The 14,709-nt window shown below is 45.0% G+C and overlaps 1 protein-coding gene across 1 annotated transcript in view; it reads right to left on the bottom strand.

The window, feature by feature from the left end:
- itga4 (integrin alpha 4) overlaps window positions 1–14,709 on the bottom strand; it is a 27,800-nt gene extending 13,091 nt beyond the window's left edge. Inside the window, exons 1-15 of the mRNA XM_077002171.1 lie at window positions 14,311–14,709; window positions 13,829–13,941; window positions 11,692–11,786; window positions 10,711–10,840; window positions 10,470–10,537; window positions 9,946–10,075; window positions 8,880–8,965; window positions 8,251–8,313; window positions 7,916–8,053; window positions 6,991–7,099; window positions 3,991–4,085; window positions 3,285–3,375; window positions 2,437–2,482; window positions 1,993–2,147; window positions 8–162 (exon numbers count right to left, since the gene is read on the bottom strand). Coding sequence (XP_076858286.1) covers window positions 8–162; window positions 1,993–2,147; window positions 2,437–2,482; window positions 3,285–3,375; window positions 3,991–4,085; window positions 6,991–7,099; window positions 7,916–8,053; window positions 8,251–8,313; window positions 8,880–8,965; window positions 9,946–10,075; window positions 10,470–10,537; window positions 10,711–10,840; window positions 11,692–11,786; window positions 13,829–13,941; window positions 14,311–14,501 — 1,665 coding nt within the window. The 5' untranslated portion in view covers window positions 14,502–14,709. The remainder of the gene's footprint in view (window positions 1–7; window positions 163–1,992; window positions 2,148–2,436; window positions 2,483–3,284; window positions 3,376–3,990; window positions 4,086–6,990; window positions 7,100–7,915; window positions 8,054–8,250; window positions 8,314–8,879; window positions 8,966–9,945; window positions 10,076–10,469; window positions 10,538–10,710; window positions 10,841–11,691; window positions 11,787–13,828; window positions 13,942–14,310) is intronic.

The raw sequence follows: 14,709 nt of genomic DNA, 5'->3' as shown, positions 1-14,709 counted from the left end.
CTCTTACCCTCAGGAAGGCTGGATGTTTACTGCAGGTCACCTCTCCATGCCTGGCTCTCGTCCGACCTGCAGTGACATTGGATGTTCCGTTTCCATGGAAATAGAAGCGAGAAGGAAAGGAGTCCTTGTGATGGACATCAGCTGTGAGGTTGTACTTTAGCTCTGGGCAGGATGATGGGGAAAGGACACAAAGTAAAAAATAACATAAATACTAAACAATACAGCAGTTCTAAAGGCTGCTCAAATACTCCAGGTAGTTATAAAAATAATTCTGAAGGTTGCTTAAAGTAGGTCTAAATAATGCATCAAGTAGTTCTAAAGAAAGCTTAAAATAGTTCTAAAGAATGCTTCATGTAGTTCTAAAAAATGCTTAAAATAATTCTACATGATGGTTCAAAGTCTAAATGGTGCCGTTTCATTCCATGATGATCCCACAGTGTTCCAAAGCCCAGTATATATGAAACACTGCAGTGTAACTGCTGTTCATCCCGTTCTGTTAAACAAATGTATTAAATAAAGATGCACATTTCATTCTCTTCCGGTGCTGAACACATCTGGTGGAGCCAGTCAGAGGTTTCAGCAGCAGTGCGGGGCGTGTGTGGGGAGTAGAAGGTGCCAACCCCTCTGGGCTGAGCTGTAGTGGAGATACATACTCCAAACCTGTAAACCTCTTCACCTTAACTTTCTTACTAGGTCTCTCTGAGCTAAAATTGGCAAAGCGTTTTCTTTCGTTTACCCATACAGCATTATCTGCCTATCAATGAGCTCAGGCGTTGCCACACAACCGGAGTCTTGTAACGGCCGCCGCCGTGGGGGAGGGGTGTCTGGGGCAGATAAGACACCCTGGTCAGGGGCTGAGGCACAGCCTTGGTCTATCAGCCAACATGTACTGTACAATACTCCCCCCCCCCCCCCCCCCCCCCCCCACAGTGGGAAAGGCTGTTACTGTGCACACGCAGTAACACCACGTTTGTATTTCATGAGAGAGTGTGTGAGACAGGAAGTCCTCAGGGATACAAGTGCTTCTGCTTCTCGAGCTGTCTGCACCCAACCCAGATGCTGCTGCCCGAACTGTGAACTTTTCTGCTCAGCAATGATGTCACTCGGGCTGAACGGGTGAAAGGGCGCGAGCTAGGACTCAAATGACTCATATAGAGTGCTGTTAAGGCTCAAAGAACAAGAAGCAGGAACGTGTTTCTCATCTCCACATCCTTCCTTCCTTAAAAACTCTGGGGAGCGTTCACGTACTGTGGTGTATCACGCACTCCAGAAAGCAAAGCTGTATTTATCTTTTTTAATAGACTGTGTTTGTAATGTTTTTGGCAAAGACCTCAAAAAATCTCATGATGGAAGCTTCATTCTTCTTCCCAAGATGATAGATCTCACGATGGCTTATTCTTGTTCTGAGTTTTATGTGAAGCGCCGTGAATTGACAATGTGAATGATAAATAAACTTGTTTTGCCTTTGGTTGGGTGGAGGTAGATAAACACTACACAGTGAGACTGACAGAAATGTAAAAAGAAAAAGACGGTTAATGAAAATGTAGAAAACTAAAATCTTCTTCACTTTTGGATATGGTAATCAAGTGTTTCAATCGTTAAACAGCTCGAGATGTTTGAAAACCATACCAGATAAGCAAACAGGGTAAAATCTTTATTGGTCAGTGGTTGGTGATGTGTTTTAATGAGACACTGAGCACAAAGGTTGATGGATTTTCAACTTTACCGTGATGTTTAAGAATCATATTCTTCATGGGCAAGCACACGTCGGTGCCGTGTGATTCTTTAGAGGTGAGCACACGTCAGTGGTGTGTGATTCTTTACAGGCAAGCATGCTTCAGAGAGTCGTAAAGAGCACTATGGGAACGTCACCTTAGAATGTTCCAGCAAATACAGACAAGCTAAATCTACCAGTTTATACACACCAAACCTGGCCGGACCAGTGGGAGGCGGGGACAGCAGGAGGCGGGGCCAATGGGAGGCAGGGCTCACCTATGTGTCCAGGAACTTGCTTGCCCTTGACTCTGAAGCACACGCTGACCTCCACACACACGGCAGGCAGGCCATGCTCGCGACACGAAGCCACAGAACGATTCACACTTTCCGGCAACAACAAGGACGCCTCAACCATAACCACTGGACGGGTCCTAAAGAAGGAGGAGCCAGAGAAAATGCATGAATTTCACTGGACAACAACAGTATCTATTCAAAGTAGACAGCCACTGACCCAGGAGACTTCACATGAGACGACTATTCTGTCTTCAGTGAACCATTTGTAAAGATACAAGACAGATTGTGCATTTTCTGTTGGTTTTGCTACTTGAACAGCATGGCATGAACACCAATAGTTAAAAGAGTAATAGCATATGTGTACAGTTGGAATGAGACCTTAGTTAAATCAGTCAGCTGTGGTCATGCTGTCTTATTTGTTCTTACCGGAGCACGACGACAGAATCTGACAGAAATCCACCAACAGCCACATCTACAAAGCAAGGAATTATATTCAGGTTCATAGGCAAAAGAAACCACTTCTGCAAAATGAAAACCACTACACTAAAAATGATACGAGGACACACTCCATCATGGGTATCCCCCATCACACACACTATACCGTGAGCATATCATCTATCTCATACTTCGTGTCAATGCCTCCTTCTAGTTTACTGCACTAATCTCTTCATATATGCAAACAATATATCTAAAATATTTCTCAGTAATTAAAATTTCTTCATGAGGCTCATGTAGTGTTTTAAGCTACGGGAGACCCTGGTGTGAACAGAGCAGTCTGTTCAGACTGAAATTTGTCTGTGGTGTGTCTGTGAGTGCCACACAGGGGACACAGAGGGGACACAGAGGGGACACAGAGGGGACACAGAGGGCCACCATGCATGCTGCAGTTCTTCAAGTGTGATTATTCAGAGGTGACAGGCAGGGGCGACCCTGGACAGAGCTGATAAGATGGTCGGGCTGTGGCACTTCCGACTTTCGTGCAGGTGCGTGAGGCAGTTGACAGTGTGCACATGCTACAGGAAGTGGCGTCTCAGCACATCCGTTTCCTTACTCTCTGCTTCTCTGCTTTAACAGACCGAGCTTCAACACTGCTGCTCTGCGCTCATGCCCGAGTGTCCACTCCTACATTTGCAAATGCAATGCTATCTGGGTAACAGGCCCTCTGCCATAACTCAGTGTGAGTGTGGTACATGTTCAGTCCGCTAAGGGAATAAAGTAATCCATTATTAGTGTCAGTAACAAAAACATTCATAGCAACAGATGCAAGGCATTACCTGGGTAACCGTTGCCATCAACATCGATGCCCCCAGACACAGATTGGCCAAACATACTGAGGCTGTTGCCAAGGTTGGAACCAGTGATTCTCTATTGGTCAGAACACACACACACACACACACACACACACACACACACAATCACCATTCATGAGCCACCCTAAAACTCTTCTTCTGAGAATCTGCTAACAATGCTAAGCTTAGTTTCTCCCCTCCAAAACTAAAAGGGGACACAACTCATTCTCAGTATTTATGCGTACAGGAAGCATAACACCCCCTGTGCACACGCAGGCATGCACGTGCACACACACACACACACACACACACACACACACACACACACACACACACACACACACACACACACACACACACACACACACACACACACACACACACACACACACACACACACACACACACACACACACAGCAGCGCTTTGTTTTACATGATGTTTTGAGACTTCTAGGGGGAGGATAAAAAGAGGAAGCAGTTTGGGAGACCGGCAGGTCGAGCGGAGACCCTTCAAACTGCCTCTATCTGCAGACAGAACCAATGGGGTGTCTGCAACAGGATGGACTCAGAGACGTTGAGGGAGGGCTCTGGGGATACTGGTGAACAGCTCACTGGTGATCAGCTCACTGGTGATCAGCGCACTGGTGATCAGTGCACTGGTGATCAGCGCACTACAGACAGCAGACGTACTTGCGAGAAGCTCGATGCTATACCGCTCTTCCTCCCGTTATAGATGTACACAGCACCAAGCAGGTCGTCCTCCTGAGGCGCTCCGATGGCCACATCTGAAACGCAGTCAACATAATAGTGTCAACAGGGCCACAAAAACCCCACAGCTGCACAGCAACGGACAGTTACAGCACTGTTCTTCACAACGGTCACAACATAAACTGCAGTTCAGAAGCTTTAGAACAGTCACAGTAGTTTAACCTCTTCAGAACAGTCACAGTAGTATAAAGTCTTATACAGTACACAGGATAGACTCCTCAGAACAGTTACAGTAGTATAAACACTTCAGTACAGTGACAGTAGTATAGACTCTTCAGTACAGTCACAGTAGTATAAACTCTTCAGTACAGTTACAGTAGTAAAAACTCTTGAGTACAGTCACAGTAGTATAGACTATGCAGTACAGTCACAGTAGTATAGACTCCTCAGTACAGTTACAGTAGTATGAACTCTTTAGTACAGTCACAGTAGTATAGACTCCTCAGTACAGTTACAGTAGTATAGACTATGCAGAACAGACCAAGCAGAAATTCTCAAGCACAATGCACATATTAACACATCTGTTCATAGTGTGAAGTCATGCCGCTTGGTAATAAACACCATTCCTGTGAGGTAACCGAGGTTACGAACTGCTCTTCTCCTCACTAGCTACTGTGTTTCATCGATGGACATGAATAAACGAATGTGGAAGGGCAGCCAGACGGTTACTCAGTTCAGCTTCCGACTGTAGGCTGCCCAGGAGTATAATCAGTAACACAAATACCCAGCAAAGGGCTCATTCCTACATTTCCTATATTCTACTACATCAGGATTAAAAATGAGCTAAAACGGTATAGTGTGTGTTTAGAAAAACATCACACTACACAAACAAATGTGCTGTGACCGGGCAAACATAGCTTAGATGAAGCTGTCCAAGTGGAGTTGGGGACAGAGGAAACTGCTCCTGAAGGGCAGGACTGGAGGTGGTCTGGACAGGACTGGAGGTGGTCTGGACAGGACTGGAGGTGGTCTGGGCAGGACCGGAGGTGGTCTGGGCAGGACCGGAGGTGGTCTGGACAGGACTGGAAGTGGTCTGGACAGGACTGGAGATGGTCTGGGCAGGAACGGGAGGTGGTCTGGGCAGGACTGAAGATGGTCTGGGCAGGAACGGGAGGTGGTCTGGGCAGGACTGGAGATGGTCTGGGCAGGAGTTTCACTTCTGGAAGTGACTTAATTATTTCCCTCTAATTGGGATCTGGCACAGAGTGCAGTTCCCAGGCAGTATTAACCCCAGCTGAACGGGCCACAGCTCAAATATGCACCATGGCCCAGAGGTTTCCAAAACTAGGGTGAGGAGAAAGAGAAGGAGGAGTGAGAGAGCGAGAGAGAGAGAAGGAGAGAGAGAGAGAGAAGGAGAGGGAGAAACAGAAGGAGGAACCAAAAGGGGGCTGAGAAGACCAGTGTAGCAGTGCAGACACGTGTGGCGGTGTGGAAGTGTGAGAAGAGTGTGTGTATGAGCTGTGGTTAGTGGCTGATCTGTGGTGATATTCTGGAGGGGGGGCAGGTTCCTCTACCTCCTCACTCCACCCCTGAACATTCAGGCACATCTTCAAATATGACTCCAGAATGCCACAAAACCTCACAACCAAAAACACACAGAAACCACCTCAACGGAAATGAAATATGCAGAAAAAACATGAAAAACCCTCTAGATTAATTAGGAAATAATTCACATTTTACTGGTGGGAAATGCCAGGAACTATAAACCCTTTGTGGAAGGCATGTGTGAGGCATCGATTTCTCAAACTGGAGACTCTAATGTACTTGTCTTCTTGCTCAGTTGTGCAGCGGGGCCTTCCACTTCTCCTTCTACTCTGGTTAGAGCCTGTCTGTGCTCTCCTTCGAAGGGAGTCGTACACACCATTGTAGGAAATCTTCAGTTTCTTGGCAATGTCGAGTTTCAATTGAAAGTTGTCTTTTTCTGGCCATTTTGTGAGTTTAATCGAACCAACAATTGTAATGCTCCAGATTCTCAACTAGCTCAAAGGAAGGTCCGTTTTATAGCTTCTCTAATCAGCAAAACTGTTTTCAGCTGTGCTAACCTACTTGCACAAGGGTTTTCAAGGGTTTTCTAAATATCCAATAGCCTCCTTACAGAGTTAGCAAACACAATGTACCATTAGAACACTGGAGTGATGGTTGTTGGAAATGGGTCTCCATACATCTATGTAGATATTGCATTAAAAACCAGATGTTTACAGCTAGAATAGTCATTTACCACATTAATAATGTATAGAGTGTATTTTGATGCATTTAATGTTAGCTAAATTGAAAAAAAAAACTGCTTTTCTTTCAAAAATAAGAACATTTCTAAGTGACCCCAAACTTTTGATCGGTAGTGTACGTCCTCTTCAGCACAGCCGGTTTTCTGCACCCACCATCCCACCAAACGGTTTTGTCCAGAACAAACAAGAACTCGTTTCTGGCTTCCACATGTGTGAATCAGACGACGGATGCGTCATCACACACGGAAACGATGCACTGTGAACTTGAGAGTTAGCCAGTGTAAACCCTCTGTTCACATGTTAGTGAACATCCACACACAGAATAACACATGAGGACAAGAAGGTTGTACACGAATGTTTTGACAAAGGTGTGGATTATACAGCTAGTGCATTCATTTCACCGCTAAAATGTCTTGCAAAATCTCCAAGATCTAAAAGAAGACATTTGTTTTATCAGGAAGTATATTCACGGAGCATGTACACACACAGTGACATCGCCCCAGTCCTCCATAAGCCCTGCATTTAGATCCTCCCACACACTCAGTTCTTAAAGGCAATAAGGGATCTGATTGGACAGCAGCACAATGAACCACATCTCACTATATGTAATGCACAGTGAGTTCACTATACTGCAGCCCCACACCAACAACGAAACGTTTGCGATACGGAAACTGTAATAAGACTCTGAGTGTGTCACCTGGATAGCCGTCGTTGTCAATGTCACCCAAGTCAGTGATGGTCTCGCCAAATCGGGCTGCGTACGAGTCTCCGCCCACCAGCTTGAAGTGCGCTTCTCTCATGCTAGCCTGTGAAGTCAGACACATGCCGTCACCTTGCTGCCCCCTTCAGTGCAGGATGACTAACTGACCTCTGTGCATGTGTATATGGCTGGAAAGGATGGCAGACAATAACTGCAGGGAGCTGTAGTTAATGATGTAATATATATAGTGTGTGTATATATATGAGAGAGAGAGAGAGAGAAAGAGAGAGAGAGAATCTTGGTTTCTTGGCTTATGTAATTCTGTCTTATATAAATGTAAAGCTATTTTAAAGTTATATTTTTGCAGAATTGCTCACGCAATACAGCAGATACTGTTGTACACACAATACATAAGAACTGCATAGTGTATTTGTACACACACACGTATACACACTGACATGCAAATCTTACATTTGTTCAAACACACACACAGACATACCACCTGACAACCCCCCCCCCCCCCCCACCCCCCACACACACACGGTCTTGTCCTCCTTATCCAAACACAATTAATCAGGCTTCTAAATTAACAAAGCCATTTAGATCACAGCTTAAAAGCAGAACTCTGAATGAAGGACCCTAAAACCACTTTGGTCAGGATGTTAACATTGAGAGGCATGGCCCTCTGATTCACCAATGCAGTATGTTTATACAGCTAGTCAGGGACAGAGAGACATTACTGGACCTGGTTAATATATGACTCAGAACCTGGTAAACATAAGCTGGCTCAGCCTTGGATGCGGAGATCAAGGTTGGCATTGAGTTTCTGAAACCCAGTTTAAAGTCAACTGTGTAGCGTATACTGAAGTGTGCAGGGTAGTGTGTAGGGTGTAGTGAGATGTGTAGTGTGTAGGGTGCTCACCCGGCCCTGGTTGATGTAGACGTGCACACGGCCTTCCTCCCTCACAACACTGTGCATGGGGGCTCCCACCAGCAGGTCCGATAGCCCATCAGCGTTCAGGTCCACCGCGCACACACTCGCACCGTAGTATGAGCCCAGCTGCCAAACAAATGCACAAAAACACAAATCAACAAACACACACTGAGGCTGCTGCGTGTGACACACCACAGCATCACTGTTCTTCATTCTGTTCACTCACTGTAATGTAAAACTTCATCATGTGATGTTGTTGCTGTTTGTTGTTGTTTACGCTACGTGTTGCTCATTTGCATACAGATGGACAAGGCAGGACTCACCTGAGAGCCACTGGTCTCGTTCACGATTTTCAGAGTCTTGCCTTCAACTTGGAATATGTAAACCTACAGACAGAAGATAGCACAGTCCTGAAACACAGCAACTTAACACCTGCAACAAATCCTGCTGGGGTTACGTTTGCTTATTTATTTGTTTAGTCTTGAGTTTCAGAGTTTTTAACCACAATCTGCCTGGTATTTCTAAGTGAGAGCCCTTTGTGCAATAATCCCATTAGATCCGGGGGAAATAAAAAATCTCCACTCACAATAAGAACACATTAGCAGTGAAAAGGTCTAGTCTACCAACAGCTAATTTTTTCACTGCAGAGGGGGATTGGCCATCACTGCCTAGTTAAACGAGTGCCACACACCTGCCCTGTGCAGACAGACAGATGTAGACACACAGATCTGTGCAGACAGACAGAAGTGCTTCTAAGACACCCAATAATACAGCTGCTCGTCCTCCTGTGTCGGAGGTCATGGGGACAACCGGTGAAGGCTGGACAGCACTTCTCACTGATTTGTGGAGTAATTTACACTTGTATATATACAGAATTACTGTACAGTTGACTATATGTAACTGGATCAAGCCAAAGTGAATTATGGAGGGAACAGAAACAGTGTTAACTCACTTTACCAGCATGACCGTGTTGAGGAGCACCTCCCACTATCTCCATACTGTTGGGGTGAAGGAAGTGGCCAGCGCCCACTGAGTAGCCTGCCGAGGAAGGAACAGCGCGGTTAACACAGCAGCACAGTTATCCCGGTTATCACAGCAGCACAGTTATCCCGGCTAACACAGCAGCACAGTTATCCCGGCTAACACAGCAGCGTTATCACAGTTAACACAGCAGCACATTTATCCCGGCTAACACAGCAGCGCAGTTAATACAGCAGAGATATCATGATTAACACAGCAGCACAGTTATCCTGGTTAACACAGCAGCGTTATCATGGTTAACACAGCAGCACATTTATCCCGGCTAACACAGCAGCACAGTTATCCTGGCTAACACAGCAGCATTATCACGGTTAACACAGCAGCACATTTATCCCGGCTAACACAGCAGCGTTATCACGGTTAACACAGCAGCACATTTATCCCGGCTAACACAGCAGCGCAGTTAACACAGCAGCGATATCACAGTTAACACAGCAGCACAGTTATCCCGGCAAACACAGCAGCGTTAACACAGCAGCGCGGTTAACACAGCAGTGCAGTTATCCCGGTTAACACAGCAGTGTGTTTGTCACAGTTAACAAAGCAGCGCAATTATCATGGTTAACACAGCAGCACAGTTATTCTGGTTAACGCAGCAGCACAGTTATCCCAAGTAACAGAGCCGCAAAGCTCACAAATGAAGAATACTTTGACAAAACTTACAACGGCATTTTAAACAATCATACACTGTCAGTTATTTACTACAGTATCCACGTTTCATTGCATGTTACTTTCACTGACGTGAACATGGAGTCAGATCTAATCTGAGCATCCTCCGAGTTTTGTGAAGGCGCTACAGTTTTTTTTATGCATTAAAATAAAACCACAGACGGTCTGATTGTTCCTCTTTCATGCAATGACAGTGCAAAACACCCCATTACTAGCTTTTACAACAGATACATGTACATTTTTATAGATTACACCTTTGAGACAGCAGCTGAAAAATCCCCCAGTTCAAACAGGTTCGGCAGCCTCACCCAGATAGCTGCCATAGAGGACTGTACTGTCATCATCCACATAGGCTGCAAAGATGTTGCTGGACATATTGTACACCAGCACAGAGCCAGTCCAGTACGAGCTTCCAGGAGCACCCATGATCATCAGGTCCTGCAAGGCAAAGCAACACAGTGAAACCCAGCAAGGTTATAGAGGCCTACAGCCGACAGGTCTGAGGCCAGCACCCAGCGGCTACAGCACAGCTACAGCATGACCACAGCACAGCAACAGCACAGCAGGACTGAGAGCACACAACTACAGGTAGCAACAAACTGACAGCATTCCCAAACTGTATAAACTCTTTCTTACCATGAAAGAAATGTAATAATCCATCCAATGTGCTTTTGTTTATTATATAATTGCTTTATAGAAATGTGTAAGTGTTGAGGTGTTTGTGAAGTATTTTTTCATGACATATTTGTAATATTGCATTTTGCAGCTGAGAAAAACAAAACATAAATACTGAAATGTGAAACATTTTTTCCTCCTTTCTTGCCAAAATTACCTCAGTAAGGACATTTGAAATTCCAGCCTGGCAGGATCCATAGTCTTCCCCGAACTTCCTCTGATGATCTGAATAAACACACAGTCTTTCAGACCTGCGGCCGGCCGTGACTGACCTCACAACACTGTCCCCTCTGTTCATTCAGAGAGTGAACAGCCTCAAAGAAAAGTATCCCACAGCAACAGCGTCCCGGCAACATCGCCATGCCGCCCATCGGAGTGGCATAATAGCAGCACTGTACCTCTGTAGCAGGGGATATAGTGAGTCGTGTGGCTGAAGTCAGAGCTGAATTTGAAACACACGCCGTTTGGCAGCTTGTTGTGATTCTCCGTCTTGGCGAAGAAGACATTCTTCCAGCGATGTCCACAGGCCTGGAATTAGAAGCAGCGTGAGCATACACAAGCGTGTCTTTGTGTCAGACATAATGAAGCACAGACTCTGAAGACCCCTTCTGCTCCTGCGTGACTGTCAGATGCGATGCTTATTGTGACAGAAACACCCACCCATGGTAGCCTACAATCTAGAAACAGCAAGAGAGAGCTAAGATAGCATTTTATCGTTTAAGAAATTGAATAACGCATATGCATGTCCTCCACAACGTGGAGAATCAAAGACGTGTATTTGCCATCACAGTGTGTCATGGGCGGGATGTCCTGCTGTTGTGCTGCTGTTGTCCTGCTGTCTCTTTAAATCAACTTCAGCTATTTTACAGCACAGCATATTACGCTGCTCTAATGCAATTGTAGTTTTACTACAAGGTTTACTTATGACATTTTAAACCATTACGGGTCCTACTCACTCAGCATTCTAACCCATTATGACCAGATTGTAAGTTGAACTGGGAAATCCTAATTCCGAACGCAACTTAGTGGGTAGGACATCTTTTCATATGCAGTTCTGAAGCTCTGAGCAACATTGCTGAGAATATTAAGAATATGTGGTCTGGAGTTTTAAGAGAGTCTGTGTTGATGCTGATTAAAGATTCTGCTTTAGGATCGCCTATATGTAGAATATCCTTTCTGAGCCTTTCCTTTTATAAACAGCACTGTAGGTTTTAAATGTCATTAAGCTGCAACACAGCACACAGCACAAATCGGCAGGTTAAAAATAAGAGTCACTTTCTGTAAACAGCTTGAAGCCCTGCTGTGTTTCCGGAGCGGGGTCAGCCCCCTTTCCTGTCTAAAACTGGCCATTGGTGAAGTGAGGACTGATGATCACATACCAGAATGTCTCCGTCGGATGCGCGTCTAGATAGGCTTACGCCGAGCCACTGATTATCACCCTCAGGCATGCAGGTTTTCCCACAATGCTTCACACCTGTGCAAAGATCCAACCACAAGTTGTGTTACTGCTCCACTCCTCCCAGAAAACCACACATGTGTACTGCAGGCTAGTCAGTGCACATGCAAACTCAACCACTCACACTGTATCTGCAGTTGTATGCAAGTCACCGCAAAACACAAACACACACACTCCATCACTGGTATAACCACACACATACACACACACACACACACACACACACACACACACACACACACACACACACACACACACACACACACACACACACACACACACACACACACACACGTTGTTTGCTCTCACAACAGACAGTTTTTCTCTAACAATTCACTAATTATTCTGCAAGACAATACAGAGAAAGGTCACATCAGTTCAAGTGAACGATGAACATATCAAGAGAAAGAGTTGAATGTATCGAGAGAGACAGGGATGAACGAATCGCGAGAGAGAGAGAGAAGGGGGGGGGGGGGTTCTGGTGGAGTGATGTGATCTGGATGAGCCCACACCATGGATCACAATTCATTATGTCATGAACTATGAGGTGTTTTAACACACATGCAGAGATGTATGTTGTTCTTTGTTGTTGCACATTCACTACAGTGGTATGAAATACAGCAGAGATCACCGAGATACTAATCAACTAAAGCATTACTGATCAACTCAAAGGCATTATTAATCGAACTATAAACTGTTAGCTCGGTTAGGTGATCACTGAAGAGCTGAAGCCTGAAAAATATGTGTATGAAAACATGGCAGCCAGAGACCCACCGAGATCCTGCTGTCTCATTACAGTCCTCATTATACAAAAGCACAAGACACTCAAAGCCCAGGAGCTGACCAGACTCACACACCTCATGCTCTTGGTCTAGAAACGAAAAAGAAACCTCGCTGACTAATAATACAACTAACACCTGACACTATCCTTCATAAGCTGTGCACATTGATCACAGAGGGCTAGGGGTGAGTTCTCAGCACTTTCTAACACATCTGATTCAAGCTGAATAATTATGGTCTGGACCACCAGCTCATTTGAATTGGTTGTTTGAGAAGACCAAATGCAGCACACTGTGCTGCGTGATGAATGAACTCTGAACTCTGGGCCCGCTGAGGTTAGTCTGAATGCTGAATGATTTGAAAACCAGTCTTCTAACGCACAAATTCACCTGAATCTCGGAGGCAGCCAAGAGGTATGTGGCGTGATGCCTTTGAATGACTTTGCTGCCATCATACACTCTGCCACTCTGAGATCAGCACGCCCAGGGCAACCTCAGTGTTGAGGAGCCCCGTCACTTCCAGTAAAGACATGAATGTCACGATTGGAGGATTAGTAAGATCCAACATTTTCATCTGACCTTCCGTGCAGTCTTAAGTTTTAGCTGTTTTCACACTGGAAATTGATCCTTAAGAAACATCCACTGGGAATATCTTGATTGTTGAACACATCCATTGGACATATTGTGGACGCTGACTGAACATTAAATATTTCTTAATTGTGTGCTGCATATTTCGGTTGTTAGCAATTTAGTACAACATTCCCAATCCCACATGTAAACGTTAATGTTTAACATTGGCTACAAGAGTTCTGGTTTATAACATTCCGTAGCTCCATTCCTCGGATTATAAAGTACTTTCCAGGTCGAAGACAGATGGTTTGTTTTGTGCTTCCTGTGCAAAGACAAGTCAATTCCAGGGCGGTTACCGCTATTTGTGCGCGCGAAGTGGCCACTCTGCGTGACCGCGAGATAACGATGAACGGCGCAGACACGCGCGAGCCGCTCATTCAGTCTCCACACCGCGAGACAGAAGACGAGGGGAAGGAACCACCCAGTGCTCCACGGGCATTAACGTCGACCAAGAACTAGCACAATGAATGGCAAAGTTGTAGTTTAAGCTACAAGTAATAACTGTTAATGACAGAATCGGGTTTTTTAATCTGTGCAGGAAAGAAGAAAAACGCAAAAGGTAACGTTAGTTCACGATAAAGAGAGGGGGGGAAGAGAGACAAATGATGCGGCGAACATGTGTCACGTCAGCCGCCCGCGGAGATCACCCACCGGTCTGGAGTTCTTCACACTTCTTGTTTGAAATGCTGCACTTATAAATCGCTCCCGGTTTGTTCACGCTTTGGGGGAAAGTCGAGTCCGCTTCCGGGGCTCCGACAATTAACCTAAGAATGAAGCCCCCAATAAAACACTCTTACAATAAAACAGTCACTGTCTCTTCAAGTAGTATAATATCATTAGTATAATATAACTAGTATAGCTAGACATAATCTTGTGATGAAAAAGATTATGTGATGAAAAAAAAACTTGTCCCACATGTCTGATACAGACTACACAAGTCAACTGTAGTCTATGCCAATTGAACGTTGACCGTTATGCAAGAGTAACAGCCATTTTTATTATTTTTAAATATGGTTTTTTAAATGTCAAGAATGTGTAAATGTAATGTAAATGTGTATGTAGTGTATATATAATATATCCATGTTAAACTCCAGCTTTGTCTACAATCTCAGACAGAAGTTCCAAGAACTCACCATGGGGTTTTTTGGTGTTTGTGAAGCAGAACTGAATAACCAAATAATGATCCATTGGGTCCGCTGAAATACAAAGAGTGATCCACGTCTAAATTATAACACGCACACAGGCTGAGAAGGCACGCGCAGCCAAGGAGAGCTTTCAACATGTCCACGCGCCAGTTAAACTTTCTCGATGTCTGCAGGTCCATAGTTTATCCCAAAGATCAACGTTCGACCAGCCAACGAAATCGACGGTAACATATATTAAAAAAAACAACTGGAGCAAAATAAAACCTGTTACACAAACTCTTCATTCAAAGTTTTCTTTGCAATACCCTCCGAGTGTCCCACGCGCCTGTTTTGCGCTCTGACGGAGCATCTGCGCGTGAGGAACTAGCAGCCTTCACTTGGCTGGAT

This window comes from Brachyhypopomus gauderio, chromosome 4 (genome assembly GCF_052324685.1).
Source record: "Brachyhypopomus gauderio isolate BG-103 chromosome 4, BGAUD_0.2, whole genome shotgun sequence".
NCBI classification, from domain to species: domain Eukaryota; kingdom Metazoa; phylum Chordata; class Actinopteri; order Gymnotiformes; family Hypopomidae; genus Brachyhypopomus; species Brachyhypopomus gauderio.
Note: the sequence above shows the minus strand (reverse complement) of the source record. Positions and strands in the feature narration are given on the sequence as shown.